The sequence below is a fragment of the Ovis canadensis genome, chromosome 7 (assembly GCF_042477335.2).
Source record: "Ovis canadensis isolate MfBH-ARS-UI-01 breed Bighorn chromosome 7, ARS-UI_OviCan_v2, whole genome shotgun sequence".
Taxonomy (NCBI): domain Eukaryota; kingdom Metazoa; phylum Chordata; class Mammalia; order Artiodactyla; family Bovidae; genus Ovis; species Ovis canadensis.
In genome coordinates this window covers 82,200,332-82,219,631 of record NC_091251.1, presented here as the reverse complement: position 1 = coordinate 82,219,631, position 19,300 = coordinate 82,200,332, and the positions used below count along the sequence as shown (strand labels likewise).

Sequence of the window (19,300 nt, the reverse complement as noted above, 5' to 3'; positions counted from 1 at the left end):
CTTCTGAGGCTCCACTTCTGTTTTCATTCTTAGCGCCCCTTCTCAGCAGCAGGGACATGTCTATGACTGATGTGCTCATCTCCGGGCCACTATTGAGACACTGAGTTGTAAGCAGGGCATCAAGATGCATGCCATCGATGCCATCCAAAGAAAGAGAACAGATACTTCAGAGTGCTCTGAATTTTCAGTCTTGTTTCAAAGGCACATAACTGATGCCCACAGTTGCAACCCACTGAGATTTGCTCATGGAGATACTGTCACTGGAGGTGCAACAGCCTTTTCTCATCTGTGAATTTACTAATTGACCTCAGGGATGGAAAGATGCTTCCAAAGCCAAACAGGAGGATGGGAAGTGCCCTAGGAGTGATGCTCTGTGTGCTCACCTGTGTTTAGGAATCCAAGAGCTGGGGAGAACCTGTAGCGACCGCGGCTCTGTGGAACGAGCCGGGCAGCTCCCTGAAGGCGCTGCCGATGTTGGGTGCTCTGTGTGAATGTGCGTGTCTCCTCCCACAGCTATTGACCTGCTGTACTGGAGGGACATCAAGCAGACGGGGATAGTGTTTGGGAGCTTCCTGCTGCTGCTCTTCTCCCTGACGCAGTTCAGCGTTGTGAGCGTCGTGGCCTACCTGGCCCTCGCTGCGCTCTCAGCCACCATCAGTTTCCGCATCTACAAGTCTGTTTTACAAGCTGTGCAGAAAACCGACGAGGGTCACCCTTTCAAGTGAGTGCCCAACCCGACCAGCCCTTGCCCCACCTCTCACGTGGCTCTTTCCTCGGCCTCTGTTTCACCGCCTGTGCACTTTGGGTCCTGCTTCTTTTGACCTTTAACAGGCCTCTTAGAATCTCCTTTAACGCTGTCTTTTAATATCAAATATTTCTGTTAAATTTCTAAAGCAGACTCATCCCTAGTCTAATGCTTACTGCTTTATTGAGCTTTTTAAAACTTTAATCACTTCTAATTAAATGTTAAATATTATCTTTAATATACATTTCTATAATTTATATAATATAAATCCTTGTGGGTGAATTTATGAAATGTGAAAACATTTAATTTATATTTGATATTATTTTTGTATTTAATTACTTCTCATAGTAATCATAATTCACTTATATGCAAACAGTGTTTTATGATTTAAAGTGTTTCAACAATTATTCTCCTAACTCTGTGATGAAGGCAGAACATTATAATCCCTTTTCACAGATGGGAAAAACAGAGGTTCTAAGAAGTAAAGTGACTTGCTTAAAGTAAATAGCACAGAACCAGGACCAAGGTGTTTGGATTTTTATTTCTGTGCTCTTTTCGGAAGTTTAATGTCAAAGGGCCAAGTTCTGTGGGATGTAAAGTTCATTCCTCAGAATCTGTATAGTATTATGTACTCACAATTGAATAGTATTATGTACCCTCTTCTGTATTTTAATACAGGGGAAATCTGACTCGAATGAGCACTGAGGAGGAGGATTTGTTTAAGGCAGTGTATTAACAGGCTATATGAAATGTGGCAGAGGGAGATATTAGCACTGCCGGCTGCATGCTCCCCAACTCCACCCCAGTATACTCGAGATTCTAGCTTGTAAGCCCTGGGCATTTTAGCACTGACCGTCAGAGTCATACCATCACCTGCTGCAGGCCCCGCACCTCCTATAAGCGAGGGATATTTCTGCATCCTGGATGAGACCTATAGATACTGTTGCATAATGGCTTCTGAGCCAACCTCAGTGATTCCCTGGGGATGCCTCTGAATCCTCCCTGGCTCAGCCTCATCAGCCAGCTGAATCAAGGTCTCAGGGCACCAGGCTCTTAAAAGAAGGAAAAGATGCCAGGGCCTTGTCGACAAAAGGCAAAATGCCGTGTTTCACACGTCACTTTCTAGCCTCGGGTCCTGTGCTCATTGTCAAACAGAGTTACAGTCTGATCATCCTCACCCTTGGGATGTATTTGGCCTTCTTCTAATGGGTTAGAAGAGTTAATGGGTCTCTGAGCTATAACTTGGTTGCCTTCCCAAAGGAGGGAAGAATAGAGAAGTGGAGCGTCATCTTAACCAGGGTGAATACTATGCCTACTTCAGTGACCCTCGCCTGTGACCAGTATCCACACCTTTAGAGTCCTGTCCTGCTCCAGCCTCTGCCCTTAGCCATACAAGAGAGGTTGGCTTCTCCCACCTTCTTAGATCCAGGACTGTCAAGTTACACTGGGGATTTACCTCTCACTTGACTTATTTCTTCTGTAACTACCCAGTCGTAGGACCAAGAGTCAAACTGTTATTAGCTCAACTACTTTATCTTCCATTAGGAGACACATTTAAAGCCTTTGGCTTAGTTGTTTCTATCAATAAAAGGAATATGTAACTCAGAGTACATTTTGAATCAAAACATATCAGCTAGACAAATCCACTTTTCTGATTATTTTTCTAAAAAGCCAAACATAAAAATTCTCAATCCTCAGAGTTAGGTGAGCACTGTTAGAACTCTAGAAGTAGACAACATGACAGAGAGAAGGAAGGAAGAGAGGATAGGTCTCGTTGGTGGCCGGGGGTGGGGGAGCAGGTCGGGAGCATGATGGGTATGGTCAAAGCAGGAGGATCAATCGATTTTTATAGATTTGTAGAGCCTGGTTTATCTACCCAAGAGTTCAAAGTAACCCTTTGAACAAATGGAAAATGCAGTTACTAAAAATACCACTCTTACTAGAACCAGTGAGCATTTTAATATGTCCCAGGTCACTTGTGTTCTCAGAGCTCTCTAGAATAAAACCTAAAAGTACTTTCCAGAATCTAAATATGAAATCTTAGAGATCTGATGAGAGATAATAATTGGCAGCTAAGATTTTGAGATCTCTCAATTATTTAAAAAGACAATTCATCTTCATGCAGCCGAGAAGAAATAAGAACTTTTCATAATTGCCCAGTGAGCCAGATATACCGAGAATTCAGCAAGTGAACTGATTTGGGACTGACTTTTCTCTGCTCCTAGGCTCTGAATTATCAGCTCACACTATCGTGTTGCCTACGAGAGACAGAAACAGCCACATTGCCCCACTGGGTGCCGTGATTCCTGTGTTCCCCAGTGTACTAACTGTGGGTGTGTGTGTGGTGCCCTGCAGCCTTCTGACTGGCGTAAATCCTTCAGGATGACCTGAATGTGGTCCTCAGGGTTGGAGAAGGGAAACTTAGCTGTTTCAAGATTCCCTCTGATGGAGTTCTCTGTGGGGATGCTCTGTTGACAGGGCCTACTTGGAGCTCGAGATCACCCTGTCTCAGGAGCAGATTCAGAAGTACACAGACTGCCTGCAGTTCTACGTGAACAACACACTCAAAGAACTGAGGAGGCTCTTCCTTGTCCAGGACCTGGTGGATTCCTTAAAAGTATGAGTGCTTAAGCCATTTCATTTGACAGTCTTGATTTTTGTTTTCCCTAAAGGTACACATAATGTTATAAACTTCCACATGACGGAGAATAAAATAAGTGCTAATTATATTTTAGGGAATGTCCAGCTGTACAGTACCATGGAGCTCATCCAGTTTAATGTCCTCATTTTACAGATGCTGAAACTGGTTCAAAGAGGTTAAGACACTTGCCTGAGGTTGCCCAGTGAGTCACTGACAGAGCTGAGATCAAACCCAGGTTACATAGCTTCTGGTTTTGTACTACTTACAGTACCCCAGGCTGCTTCTTGTTCCCATTTTCAATTCCTCAATTTCCTACAATTATTTTAAAAATAAACATCTAGTTTAGGGAATGTGAAAAATACACATGCTTTTTCTTAGAAAGAAACACTGTGCTTTGCTAATAATAAGACCTGTGGACTGTGAGAATGAGCCCCTGAAGTGTAGGGGAGGGGCACCTGGGTGTTATTCCTGGTTCCATCATTGAACTCACTGGGCTTCTTGGAACAAACTGCTAGGACCACCACATGGCTTATAGGGAAAACCAAAGTCAATCAGTCATGACTCAACAGGGCCATGAGCAGAGGGGTGGGAGCCCAGGCAAGGATTCTGTCAGTTCTCCATTCTCCCAGAGCACCGGGAGGGATCTGTACCATGGGCTGCTCCTTAATGAGGAAGAAAGAGCAGAAGGAAGGTGAGTCCTTAATGCTCAAGGTGCTTTACTGGAATAACATCTTGGCAAATAATGACTAAAAAAAGAGAGCAGGGAGATTAAAATTACTTAACCTTAGCGGTTTTAAGGTAACGTGTCTACTTAAATTTGTAATGTGAAAGCTGTGGGCTAGAATAGGGATCAGCAAACCTTATCTATTATATAAAAGAGCCACGTGGTAAATATTTTAGGCTTTGTGGGCTACAGTCTTTGTTGTAGCTACTCAACTTTGTCACTATAGCAGAAGAGCAGCCGAAGACAATACATAAATGAATAACTGTGGCTGTGGGCTAACATTGTTTATGAACACTGAATTTCGTATCATTTTCACGTTATACAAAATGTTATTTTTGTTTTAACTTTATTCAACCATGCGAAATTCATTCTTAACTTGTGGGCCTATACGAAAACAGGTCAAGGCCAGTTTGCTGACCCCTGCCCTAGTTTATTATTTCACTGAGTCCCTCAAATCTTACAAGGAGATCCACAGGGTTCTGAGACAAGTAAAGCCTGGATCCTCTTTCAGTAATTCTGTGGCAAACTTTAAATGCTCTTATACTTCCTATTGAAACCATGATGTCCTTTGCCTCAAATTTTAATGTAAACAAATCAATGAAATGAGACTCTTTTCTGTCATAATGGGTTTAGAAGCTCTGATCATCATTTCATTTGTTAGTTTGCAGTCCTGATGTGGCTCCTGACTTACGTTGGCGCTCTCTTCAATGGCCTGACCCTGCTGCTCATGGGTAAGGGCAGACAAGTGTATTCTGTCTCCCTTCACATACTCCGTGTGAGCATCTCCCTAGGCTGTGAGCTTGCTTAGATGGGTTCCTAGCAACAAATTCCAGATTTTCTGAGTGCAGAGCATTTCCCTGACCATCATAGTTCAATTATAGAGCACAATATATCAATATATTACACAGTAAAAATGAATTTCTTAAAGTTTTTTCTTTTTCTTCAACCACAACTGGTTTTATCTGGCTTCAAATATATATCTGCTTCAATGGTGTTATGTATAGAAGATCATTTTTATCTTAGGAGGTCATTCTCTCTTTCCAGAATTAATGACTTAATATTTGTGGAGGTCTCAGCATTTTTTGGTTTTCCTTATGAACTAGCCCTGCAGTCTTTTAGCTAGAATGCTGGCTACTGCAAATAATGTCATTATATCGCATAAAGTGAAAGTGAAGTCGCTCAGTCGTGTCCGGCTCTTTGCGACCCTGTGGACTGTAACCCACCAGGCTCCTCTGTCCATGGGATTCTGCAGGCAAGAATACTGGAGTGGGTTGCCATTTCCTTCTCCAGGGGATCTTCCCAACCCAGGGATCGAACCCAGGTCTCCTGCATTGCAGGCAGACGCTTTAACCTCTGAGCCACCAGGGCAGCATTATATCACATAACTATATAAAAAATGTATCTATGAGATTGTTCCTACTTATAACTCTCAATTTTAATACTATATTTGTTTTTCATCCCAGCTGTGGTTTCAATGTTTACTCTACCTGTAGTGTATGTTAAGCACCAGGTAAGTTCTATGTGATGTCAAACATTCATGTTAAGTTTTGACCTTGTGAACTGTGGATGTGCTCATGATTTCTTCTCTTTGTAGGCACAGATTGACCAATATCTGGGACTTGTGAGGACTCACATAAATGCTGTTGTGGCAAAGTAAGTTACATAGTGCAATTTATAAAAAGGAGAGACTGCCTTAGGTAGGCATTTGACTGGATTAGATAGGAGTAACAAAAGGATAATAAAGTAATAGACTGATTTTTGATCATTCACTTCTTTGAGTCATGTATTCTTACCCCTACCAAATATATTATTTCAGAAATAAAGTATAAATTTTAAAATTTCCAGTTAAATAAAACTTTCAGTGGTTTATTTCAGGTATCATGAAATGAATTTTAATAAATGGATGATATTAATGTCTGTCTGGAGACTGGCTTATGTCCAAGAATAAGATGGATTGGAGGAAGGAAAGAAGCCTGATTCAGAAAAGTAAAATTAAATGTTAGTAGATTAATCAAAATAAAAGTGTTAGCATTTTCAGTTTTTAAATAATAAATATCACTAAGTTTTAAACCATTGAAATTATTTTTAAAACAAAACACTTTTTAATCTTGAGAACTTTTATTACCTTTTAGATTACACCATTTAAATTCAATAAGTATGTGTGTTTGCCTATTTTATTAATACCATTGCTTTTTAAACCTGAGTCTTAAATAGACTCTACTTTATGGCTACTTTATATATTAGGAGATAATGATTCCAGTTATAAAAGTATTTACAGTTAATATAGTCATTAACTTAGTAGTTTTCCCTAATTCTTAAATTAGTGTTTTTAGATATATCTTCATCTAAAATGAAGTTTTTCTGTTGTTATTATTACTCAAGATTTTGTTTTAATCAAAAGCTGACCTCAGCTTTGACTACAAATACACATCCGAAAAATACTAGAGTTTCTTTCCAGGAATCCTAGAATCATGTGGCTAGACCTAGATGATAGTAAGAATTAAATGCAAGTATTTTAGATAGTCAAAGATATACAGAGCAAAACAAATTTTAAAAAGGCAAACACTTTAAAGTTCCTCTGCTATTTGATTTGTATGTCATCAGTTACAGTTCTCTCCTGAAGTTTATAAAGATTTTTGTTTTTCTTATGTATGTTTATATTCTTCCTCTTCAATTTGTGGTGAATTTGGATTCAGACATTTCAAAATGCCTGAAATTATCAGCTTAACACATATGCAATGAATACCTAGTGAAAATCAGCATATTGAAGACAAATATTTATTACTTTCTATTAGGAAATGACAGCATGGTATAACATGAGATTTGGTATTTGCAAGCCTGGGAAACCTGTTAAAAATATGAATTCCCAAATCTACAAGAAACTTATGGAAATAAAATTCCTGGGATAAGGGACCCATAATCTATATTTTAATGAACTTCCTAGGTGTATTTAACTTCTGGTAGTTAGAACTATGTTCAGGAATGACAGCAAAGAACACCAGAATAGGAGCTTGGAAACTGGAAGACAGAAGTTCTAGGCCTCAGCTGTTCAGCACTTAGTTTGAGGATCTTGAACAAATCACATCTCTTAATTTTTTATTGATTAGTTGCTTGCTTAAAAAAGACATTATTTTCCAGGCATTTCATTAACAGGTACAGAGAGTATAAAGATGAATAAGATGATCCCACATAGCAGAGCTCTTAGCCTATGGGTACAGACAAAACTGTAAAGAAATAACCATAAGACAATATAAGAATAACAGTAGAATTGTGTAAAATATTAAGGTGAGAGAGATACGGAAACTACTGTTCTTACCTGGGGGATAATGGAAAGCCACTAAAAAAAAGAGCCCTTGCTAGCATGGCTGGGTTCTGTGGAGGACTTCTATCTGTGTCCTCACATGGCAGAAGTAGATGGAAACTCTCTGGGTTCTCTTTTATAGGGCACTAATCCCCATGAACGCTCCATTCTCATGACCTAATCACCTTCCAAAAGCCCCGCCTCCTAATACTAACATATTGGGGGTTAGGTTTCAGTATATAAATTTGGTGGTGTCGGGTGATGGGGTGCAGCAGGACATAAACATTCAGTCTATAGCAGCCCTGAAGGATGGTAAACTCTCATCAGGGGGATGCTGAGGGGAAAAACACTGCAAAAAGAAATAACACGGCTAGAGGCAGAAGCATGAAAAGGTAGGTCAGGGTCAGGGAGCAGTGAGTCAACCAGTGTGTCTAAAGCTTAAATGAATGAAAAGATGAGCTAGAAAGGGCCTAGAAAGAGAAGCTAGGGCCAAGTATACAATGCTCTAAGGAGTTAGGACTCAACAGGACATAGCATGCCCTTGATGTTCCTATGCAGGAGATTTGTATTTTGCACAGATTACTATGGCAGTCTAGTGGGAGGAGAATTGGAAAGTGAGATGTGGTAATTAGCAAGGAAGCTATTTGAATTCAAACAAAAGTGGTAGAGATGTAAGCCTGTTAAAATAGAAGCGAAGGAGAGATGGCAGAAACTAAAATGTATGAACATATGTATACAATATGGTTGGCTAAATTAAAATTGGAAATCAGTGCTCTGAACAGGAATAGAAAGGAAGCTAAGGACAAAAAGAGAAACTGAGTGGGGCTTCCCTGGTGGTCCAGTAGCTAAGGCTTCATGCTTGCAATGCAGGGATCTAGGTTCAATTCCTGGTCAGGGAACTAGATCCCACATGCTACAGCTAAAGATCCCCTGTGCTATAATGAAGATTGAAGATCATGCATGCCACAACCAAGACCTAGTGTAGCCAAATAAATAAATAGGAATAAAATATTTTAAAAAAATTAAAAAAGAGAGAAACTGGATAAGTTACGTAGTTAAACAGCAGTTCTCCAACAGAATCTGTTTGGCCTGACACTAAATTTTGAAGAATATTTCTTAGTGGAGTCTTACGTCTAAGATTTCTTCAACCTCTGAAATTCTGACTACGTGTTAGAATAATTCCACCAAAAGAACTCACACCATTTTAGTGAAACTGTTAAAAACAGGAACTTTGGAATCAGATAGACTAGCTTGAGTCCATTTCTGGCATTTTTTAGCTATATGAATTCATTATAAATGTTATTTGACTCCCTGAGTTTGTTTCTTTATCTATGCATTGGAAAGATAATGTCTGTAAAGTATTCGTACTTGGACATAGGGAGGACTCAATAAATATTCAGCGATCATAATCATGATCATCCTACTCCCACTGCTTAGAGATCAGTTCATGGTGAGTGTGGAGGACAGTCCCAGACTAGGCAGGAAACCTTGGTGCCCCTCCCATGCCTATACTGAATGAATGATACCAGGTCATTTAACCTCCCTGTGTCTCAGTTTTCCAGCTCTAAAATGGGGGTGCGTGCATGCTAAGTCACTTCATTCGTGCCCAATTCCTTGCAACCCCATGGACTGTATAGCCCACCAGGCTCCTTTGTCCATGGGATTCTCTTGGCAACAATACTGGAATGGATTGCCGTGACCTCCTCCAGGGGATCTTCCTGACCCAGGGATCAAACCCAAGTCTCTTACATCTCCTGCATTGGCAAGTGGGTTCTTTACCACTAGTGCCACCTGGGGAGCCCCTAACTGGGGATAATAACACCTAACAACACTTAGTATTTCATTGAGGTACTTGAAAAGTCTTCCTGGTGTCCTTGAGGAGAAAGTGGAGATGTACAGTCCAGATTATAGCACAATTGGTAGAGTTCCAGAATGTTGAAATAGTAGACCCTATGGATGTCCACCGAAAATCCATCCAGGGCGAGGTGCAGTAATGTGACACAGGGCTCTGCCCTTGACTCCATGACTTTCCATACCAGTGCTTCACATGACTATGTGAAGACAAATCAGATATGCTCATCAGAGTTCTAGGTGACACATAGCTTGGAGAAAAAGCACATTCAGAAGACAGCAAGCTCAAGATTCAGAATGAATTAAGTGACCTTGAGTAATGTAGAATGCGGAACTGAAGTTAATAAAATCAAATTGACAGGGAAAGCAAAGTCTTATATTTAGATTTTTTTGAAGTCAACTTTTGCAAATATCGAATGGGAAGAGGGGCAGATGTGATAGAGTACAACAGTTCAGTTCAGTTCAGTCGCTCAGTCGTGTCCGACTCTTTGCGACCCCATGAATCGCAGCACGACAGGCCTCCCTGTCCATCACGATCTCTCGGAGTTCACTCAGACTCACGTCCATCGAATCCATGATGCCATCCAGCCATCTCATCCTTGGTCGTCCCCTTCTTCTCCTGCCCCCAATCCCTCCCAGCGTCAGAGTCTTTTCCAACGAGTCAACTCTTCGCATGAGGTGGCCAAAGTACTGGAGTTTCAGCTTTAGCATCATTCCTTCCAAAGAAATCCCAGGGTTGATCTCCTTCAGAATGGACTGGTTGGAACTCCTTGCAGTCCAAGGGACCCTCAAGAGTCTTCTCCAACACCACAGTTCGAAAGCATCAATTCTTCGGCACTCAGCCTTCTTCACAGTCCAACTCTCACATCCATACATGACCACAGGAGAAACCATAACCTTGACTAGACAGACCTTAGTCGGCTAAGTAATGTCTCTGCTTTTGAATATACTGTCTAGGTTGGTCATAACTTTTCTTCCAAGGAGTAAGCGTCTTTTAATTTCGTGGCTGCAGTCACCATCTGCAGTGATTTTGGAGCCCCAAAAAATGAAGTCTGACACTGTTTCCACTGTTTCCCCATCTATTTCCTTTGAAGTGATGGGACAAAATGCCATGATTTTCGTGTTCTGAATGTTGAGCTTTAAGCCAACTTTTTCACTATCATCTTTCACTTTCATCAAGAGGCTTTTTAGGTCCTCTTCACTTTCTGCCATAAGGGTGGTGTCATCTGCATATCTGAGGTGACTGATATTTCTCCCGGCAATCTTGATTCCAGCTTGTGCTTCTTTCAGTCCAGCGTTTCTCATGATGTACTCTGCATATAAGTTAAATAAGCAGGGTGACAATATACAGCCTTGACGTACTCCTTTTCCCATTTGGAACCAGTCTGTTGTTCCATGTCCAGTTCTAACTGTTGCTTCCTGACCTGCATACAGATTTCTCAAGAGGCAGGTCAGGTGCTCTGGTATTCCCATCTCTTTCAGAATTTTCCACAGTTTATTGTGATCCACACAGTCAAAGGCTTTGGCATAGTCAATAAAGCAGAAATAGATGTTTTTCTGGAACTCTCTTGCTTTTTCCATGATCCAGTGGATGTTGGCAATTTGATCTCTGGTTCCTCTGCCTTTTCTAAAACCAGCTTGAACATCAGGAAGTTCACAGTTCACGTATTGCTGAAGCCTGGCTTGGAGAATTTTAAGCATTACTTTACTGGCATGTGAGATGAGTGCAATTGTGCGGTAGTTTCAGCATTCTTTGGCATTGCCTTTCTTTGGAATTGGAATGAACACTGACCTTATCCAGTCCTGTGGCCACTGCTGAGTTTTCCAAATTTGCTGGCATATTGAGTGCAGCACTGTCACAGCATCATCTTTCAGGATTTGAAACAGCTCAACTGGAATTCCATCACCTCCACTAGCTTTGTTTGTAGTGATGGTTTCTAAGGCCCATTGACTTCACTTTCCAAGATGTCTGGCTCTAGATTAGTGATCACATCATCATGATTATCTGGGTCTTGAAGATGTTTTTTGTACAGTTCTTCTGTGTTTTCTTGCCACCTCTTCTTAATATCTTCTGCTTCTGTTAGGTCCATACCATTTCTGTCCTTTATCGAGCCCATCTTTGCATGAAACATTCCCTTGGTATCTCTAATTTTCTTGAAGAGATCTCTAGTCTTTCCAATTCTGTTGTTTTCCTCTATTTCTTTGCATTGATCGCTGAAGAAGGCTTTCTTATCTCTTCTTGCTATTCTTTGGAACTCTGCATTCAGATGCTTATATCTTTCCTTTTCTCCTTTGCTTTTCACCTCTCGTCTTTTCACAGCTCAGTAGTGTGTGTAAAAAATCCCTGGGGGGGTGAGTGATAAATAGATTAATTGATCATAGGAAAATGTGAATCAGTAATGTACTTAGGCATATTTTTTTAAGTCTATGCAAGTTTAGATGTTATTAATAGAAGTATATGTCAAAATCAAAAGAGACTATAGTTGTTTCATATCCCATATTGTCGTTCCATAGATGTGTTAAATTTCAGAGTTGAACGCTTTAAGAGCTGCAATTATACACTGAAGTCATGTCCGAAAGATGGCTGGGTATTGAAGTATTGGAAATATGACAGTAATGTGAGTGACAACCAAACTTTACTGGAGATGATTATTCTGGAAAAGAGATGACTTTAAAAGAACACACTGGAGGTCTAACATTGCGAGAGAAGTAATCATTCTCTTTTTCTCTAAAGAGCTATGAATGGAAAGGCCAGAAGTTCTGAGATTTGAATGAAACATGAGAGGAAACAGTAGCAATTAGAGTTGTTCAACAATGAAGCCATTTGCCCTGTGAAACAGTAAGCTCACTGACACCCATTCAAGTATTCACATAAAAAAAGTTAGTTGACCACTGTCACAGATATGGTTTAAAGGACTTCTGCAATGGGAGAAAAGTAGAATTAGTTAACACTTAGTCTACTGTGATATTCTAAAAACATTTCAAAACAAATACATATATGTTATACTTTGGAGAAGACCAGACCTAAGGTGTCTCTATTGAAATGTTTCACATTCTCTGCTGCGTTATCAGTTTCTGCCTCTTCTGGCTCGTTTCCACAATCATAATCTCTCCAGTCTTTCTGTCCTTGCTGTCTCTATTGCTTCTCTCCCCACCTCACTGCAGTCAGGCCTGCACCCTGAGCACTTAAGTTGCTCTTAGTCAGGGTCCTAGTGACCTTCATATTGCTAAATCCTACAGTCATCACTCCATCCTCAACCTTCTCAACCTCTCAGACACTCTTTATGATTACTGCCATCTTTGTTGAGCACTCTCCTTGACTCTTGGCACTGCTTGAGTCTCAGCTGCTTTCTCGAAGTGTCTTCTCTTGGCTCTTCCTTCTCTGGTTCACCCTTCATCCCTAGTGGCCTCAAAGATAATCTCTATGTCAAGGACTCCAAAATGTGTGTCTCCACAAGCTTAGGCTTTTAAAAATTCCACTTTACAAATATAGAATATGAGGAGGAGGAGGAGTTAGAGATGAGATAGGATACAACAGTAGTATGTATAAAAAATACTTGGAGGTTTTCATAGGTTAATTTGTCACAGCCAAATATGAGTCAGTTATGTGCTTGAGACATTTTTAAAAAAAATCGATGCAAGTCTCAGTCAGTTCAGTTGCTCAGTTGTGTCCGACTATTTGCAACCCCATGAACCGCAGCATGCCAGGCCTCCCTGTCCATCACCAACTACCAGAATCTACCCAAACCCATGTCCATCGAGTCAGTGATGCCATGCAACCATCTCATCCTCTATCATCCCCTTCTCCTCCTGCCCTCAATCTTTCCCAGCATCAGGGTCTTTTCAAATGAGTCAGCTCTTCGTATCAGGTGGCCAAAGTATTGGAGTTTCAGCTTCAGCATCAGTCCTTCCAATAAATATTAAGGACTGATTTCCTTTAGGATGGACTGGTTGGATCTCCTTGAAATCCAAGGAACTCTCAAGAGTCTTCAACACCACAGTTCAAAAGTATCAATTCCTCAGTGCTCAGCCTTTATGGTCCCAACTCTCACATCCATACATGACTACTGGAAAAACCATAGCTTTGAGTAGATGGACCTTTGTTGGCAAAATAATATCTCTGCTTTTTAATATGCTGTCTAGGTTTGTCATAGCTTTTCTTCCAAGGAGCAAGCGTCTTTTAATTCCATGGCTGCAGTCACCATCTACAGTGATTTTGGAGCCCCCAAAAATAAAGTCTGTCACTCTTTCTATTGTTTCCCCATCTATTTGCCATGAAGTGATGGGACCAGATGCCATAATCTTAGTTTTCTGAATGTTGAGCTTTAAGCCAGCTTTTTCACTCTCCTCTTTCACATTTATCAAGATGCTCCTTAGTTCCTCTTTTCATTCTGTCATAAGGTGGTGAGGTTATTGATATTTCTCCTGACAATCTTGATTCCAGTTTGTGCTTCATCCAGCCTGGCATTTTGCATGATATACTCTGCATATAAGTTAAATAAACAGGGTGACAATATACAGCCTTGACGTACACCTTTCCCAATTTGGAACCAGTCCATTGTTCCATGTCCAGTTCTAATTGTTGCTTCTTGACCTGCATACAGATTTCTCAGGAGGCAGGTCGGTGGTCTGGTATTCCCATCTCATGAAGAATTTTCCACAGTTTGTTGTGATCCACATAGTCAAAGGCTTTGGTATAGTCAATAACGCAGATGGAGATGTTTTTCTGGAACTCTCTTGCTTTTTCAATGATCCAGAGAATGTTGGCAATTTGATCTCTGGTTCCTCTGCACTTTCTAAATCCAGCTTGAACATTTGGAAGTTCTTGATTCACGTACCGTTAAAGCCTTACTTGGAGAATTTTGAGCATTACTTTGCTAATGTGTGAGATAAGTGTAATTGTACAGTAGTTTGAACATTCTTTGGCATTGCCTTTGGGATTGAAATGAAAACTGACCTTTTCCAGTCGTGTGGCCACTGCTGAGTTTTCCAAATTTGCTGGCTGATTGAGGGCAGCATTTTAACTGCATCATCTTTTAGGATTTGAAATAACTCAACTAGAATTCCATCACCTCCACTAGCTTTGTTCATAGTTATGCTTCCTAAGGCCCAGTTAACTTCACATTCATCTGCTTCCCTGAAGTTATCTCTCGAATGTCCCATAGGCATTTCGGACTCAGCATGGCCAAACAGATCTTGCAGTTTCAGCCTAGAATTTATTTTTACTTCAGTTGTCATACCATCTTTGTGAATGGCATTATTATTCACCTGGTTGCTCAGGCCCCAAACCAAAGCATCTTCCTTAATTACTGTCAGTCTTTCCCCTGCCCACACATTCAACCCATCAGCTTGGCAGGTGGGTCCTGTCTGCCCCATCCCCTCACTGGATACCCAGAGTGTGCACTTTACTCCACTGGCAAGGCTTCATTCCATATAACCCAGGCCATTGCCATTCAGCCCCTAGATTGCTACAGTTGTCCTCCATCCATTATTGCTCTGTTTCCCCACTTTTTTCACATAACCACCATCATGATCTTCTTTGATCACATCATTCCTTTGCCTACAATTCATCAGTGGCTTCCCAGCCACAGAATAGAATCTAAATGCCTTTTACCACCTGCAAGTTTCAACACCATCTGGTTACCTCCTGCCTCTCAGACCTTCCCGCCTCACCCCCCAAGCACACTGGTCTCATCCTTGCCTCCTAAGCCTGTCCTCACTTTTTGGCCTCTGTACTCTGTACTGCTTCCTCTTCCTGCAACACTTCAACCCAGTGGCCCCTTCTTATCCTGCAGACATCTGTTTCTCACATCAGGGGACTTGAAGTAAGCGTCTCCCACCTAATGGAAATCAACCCTGAATATTCATTGGAAGGACTGATGCTGAAGCTGAAGCTCCAGTAGTCTGGCCATCTGACGTGAAGAACCGACTCATTGGAAGAGACCCCGATGCTGGGAAAGATTGAAGGCAGCCGGAGAAGGGGGCAACAGAGGATGAGATGGTTGGATGGCATCACCAACTCAATGGTCATGAGTTTAAGCAAACTCTGGGAGATGGTGAAACAGAGGGAAGCCTGGTGTCCTGCAGTCCATGGGGTTGCAAAGAGTCAGACATGACTGAGTGACTGAACAACATCTCTCAGCTATCACCACTGCCCCCTCATTGCCTATCATTCCATCTTGTTTGGTTTTTTTAAATAGCATTTGTCACAATATGTACTTCTCTTGTTTGTCTACTTGTTTATTTCTGGGTCCTCAACCCCTAGGAGAATGAAAGCTCCATGAGAGCAGGGCCTTCTCCCTTCTGTTCACTGAATTCCAGCATCTGGAAGGGTGCCTGGCACACAGGAAGGTCTCAGTCAAACTCTGCATGGGGAGTTCATTAAGCTTTGATTTAATGATACAAAATGATTCCAGTATAAACCTACCTAAAATAATACTGCCATTCTGCGAGATTCACAGAATTTTAGGGGCATTAAAAATATCTAATTTGCACCCGGTAAATGCTCTAGGACCAGGAAGGCTCATTAGCTGCCAGATGGCACACAGCTAATTAGTAGAGAGCTGAAACTAGGACTCAGTTTTCTTCATTCCAGTTCTAGCAGTTTATGCTGAGGGTGACCATATGTTTCTTCACCTGGAACCATCTCTGTTCATGCATGTTGTCCTGGTATAGTTAATAACAGCACTGTCTTTCTCTTTCAGAAGTGTCCCAGACTGAGTGATAACTGATCACCTACGTATATCACAGCTTCTATAATTCTGAAATAAATCAACATCTTTGTCTACCTAAAAAGTTATAATTTAAGAAATATGGCTTCCTGGGGTCATTCATTATCTAATTATACTTCCTTATTGCATAGAAATGCATTTATAGACACTCATACATAAAAATTATGCTTTTTTTTTAATATTAAGCTATTTGGTCACTTAGCTAATTAAAGCAACAACACATAGTGATATCATAAGATTATTTCATTAATAATACTTGTGATTTACCACCATCTGATATTGTCTTTTTAGGATTCAGGCTAAAATCCCAGGCGCTAAAAGGCACACTGAGTAAGTGGATACCCCACCGGGGACTGAACACCAAGAGGAATGTCTGAAGTGGTAACAGCTCTGTCTTACATGTTACTGCAAATTGATTGTTTCTCCCCCCCCCCAGTACCATAATCTTAGAGACAAACTTTAAAACAGCTGTTTTTAGGCTGTTTCTGTACCCTTAGGATATTTGAGTCACTTGTGTCAAGCACTAAAGTATAGCGAAAAGTGTATCTAGATGTGGTTTTTAATTTTGTGTTGCTAAAAAAAAGCGCATGATGGTGAGAACCCAAGTTATCTTTCCTTCGTCGGTGTTCTTCTCTCTGCAATGCTTCTGTAGCTTCTCATGTTCCCTGTGGCTAGGCCTTTCCTGCCCAGTGCACTGATGCAATAGTGGAAATCGCTTCTATGTCCTTGGGTTGTTGGTTGGATTAATCTTTAATAACAATATATAGACTTGTAAACCGATGTTTAAGTGTTTTTCCAACACACACACACAACATAAAAATAAAAACAAGTCGACCGTACTTAGAGTAATCAGTTTTGTATAACTTAAAATAATTAAATAAATGAATAAACCCAAAACAAACACGCAGTACTTTTGTTGTGTGAGACTGATGGGCTGATTTACATGTATGGTAACTAAAAAGTACCAGCATGTTAACTTTATTACAATTTGTATTACTTTCTCTGTAGTTCCTAATGGACTTAACTATGGATTCTGGATATTTGCACTTATGTACTTGATACTGAATGCATAAATAAATGTTACTAAATGTAGAAACTTCTCCCTCTCTTCTCGTGATCGCACCAGAAAACTCAGTGCTCTAAGAAATAGCATCTGTGGATGTGCCGGATAGGCTGAGACCAAATACTCACTTTGCTCCTGTTTCCAGAATCCACATAGTCCAACTCCAGCCTAGTATATGGCTCATTTGGGTTATTGATAGAATTCACTGGAGACTGGTAAAGCTGGAAAACATTCTTCATATTGTACTTGGTGGGACTTATGTAGATAATTTAAAATAGTTTTTTTTTAAAACTTGAATGTGATATAAATCCTCCCATAAACTTCTTATAATAACATGCAACACAATACTGGGATAAAACAGTTATAATTGCTGTGAACTCACTGTTTTGGTGATTATTTATTGAGCATCTACTGTACTTGATACTGAGTGCCTAGCGCTCAGAACAGGGTGGTGAATGAGAGAGACAATGAGTCCTGCCCTCACCAAGCTGAGTCTTTGGGGTTATTTACTACTCTTTGCAGAAGTCCAGTCGCCTGTGATATGTCACCGTTAAAGTCAATGTCAAAGATGCTGGGGGGTAGAAGAGGGGATGAAAGTAGTAGTAGTGGAAGAAATAAAAATGGGGGAAAAAAGGATCGTTACTTACAAAAAGCTGCCCTTAAGCAGTTTTGGACTTGCGTTCAATAAGCACTCGTGGAGTTACCCTTCTGTGCAAAATATTGTGACAACCACACAGTCAATTAACTGGACACTGCCATCAACCAAGACTGGGGGAGATGGGAGGAGGTTATGTGGAAATGATCACTAAGAAAAAAGCAGCTGAAATAACAGCTGCAATATAAAACTAGAGCAAACAGAGAAGGATTCTCAGAGGTGGACTTTGGGGCTGGGTTCTGATCTGGCTTTTTCCAGAGGGAGACGGTTCATCACAGAACGAAGAAAGAACATGGACTAAGGTGCTGAGACATGGGGGCACATGCAGAAAACAGTGAGTAATACGCTGTAAGGTGCTTGAGTGGGCATGTAGGGCCAGGTAAGGCTGAAAGGGTGGGCTGAACCCATGCTAAAAAGAAACTTGAATGTTAAGGAGTTTGTGTTCTGTTTCTTAGATCTCAGAGAGTCAGATAGACACAGTGAGGGTGCATGATACTGGAGATTAGAAGAATATAGGAGATAATTGTGATATAACTGACAGACAGGTGATGAAAGGCAAAGCTTCTACTAAGGCAATGACAATAACAATAGAAAGGATATATTCACCTGTCTCTGATCGTCTGTATCAGCCCAACATGCCTAGCACCCACTGTGCACAGAGGAGCCACTCAGAGAGATGCTATGGAGGGGGATGGGATTGGAGATGGTGACTGATTACATGTGGAAGTTCAAGACCAAGGCTAACCCTGAAAGTAAGTGCCTCCTTAAATTCTGCACCCTAGGCAGCTTGCCTGCATCACCCTAGCCCCAGCTCTGTTAAAGACTAGCTGATCAGGAGAGTGCAATACCACTTATCAGGTTAGAAAGCCCAGAAGAGCTCATCTGGGGAAGGAAAATAATAAACTTGGTTTGAGGCCTGCTTTTTTATGGTTTCTAGATATAAGAGAGGAGTGTGTGTGCGTGCGTGCGTGCGTGTGTGTGTGTGTGCGTGTGTGTGTGTGTGTTTCAGTGTCCAACCTCCCGGATAAAGTTTCTTCTAAACAGCTTTATTGTGTCAAATTAACCTTCAGAATCTGCTTTTGCAGTATTTTCCTCCCTCCTGAGAGCCCAGAATTCCTTTCATAAGCAGCTGCTTATTCAGAGGATCGAATGAGGAATTCTGTTTGCTAGCAGTGGTGAAGAAAGTTTCCTGAGGAAACTCCAGGCTGACAAAATGATAGGTATGGACGTAGAAGTTAACAGATGGACAACACAGGACACAATGATCCTGCTTTATAAATATCAGTACCAAATGATATTGGAGATGATGGAAATAATGTGAGGACCCAATGACCAGGTAACAAGCAGACCAAGAATAGAGCCCTCAGGGGCCCAGAGTGAGTGAGGTTATCCTGAAAGCTGTGAACAATAGAAAATTCTTAGAGCCTACACACAAGTTAAGCAAGAATTGGGTGAGTAGGTGAAGAAGCCGTGGTGTTTTATAGATCATTTCAGGAAAAAAGGAAGTAGGATAGCTCATATTTTTCCTGCTCTTTCCCCACCTATATCAGTTTCCTAGTATTACCCTAACAAAGTACCAATGCCTGGGT

The 19,300-nt window shown here is 41.0% G+C and overlaps 1 protein-coding gene across 2 annotated transcripts in view; it reads left to right on the top strand.

Annotated features, from left to right (window-relative positions):
* The window catches only part of RTN1 (reticulon 1), a 246,860-nt gene extending 229,771 nt beyond the window's left edge, over positions 1-17,089 (top strand). For both annotated transcript variants that reach the window (XM_069596728.1, XM_069596729.1), the window contains 6 exons: positions 514-721; positions 3,224-3,362; positions 4,772-4,841; positions 5,574-5,620; positions 5,705-5,763; positions 16,285-17,089. In XM_069596728.1, the coding sequence (XP_069452829.1) occupies positions 514-721; positions 3,224-3,362; positions 4,772-4,841; positions 5,574-5,620; positions 5,705-5,763; positions 16,285-16,327 (566 nt within the window). In that variant the 3' untranslated portion in view covers positions 16,328-17,089. The remainder of the gene's footprint in view (positions 1-513; positions 722-3,223; positions 3,363-4,771; positions 4,842-5,573; positions 5,621-5,704; positions 5,764-16,284) is intronic.
* Positions 17,090-19,300: the final 2,211 nt, after the last annotated feature.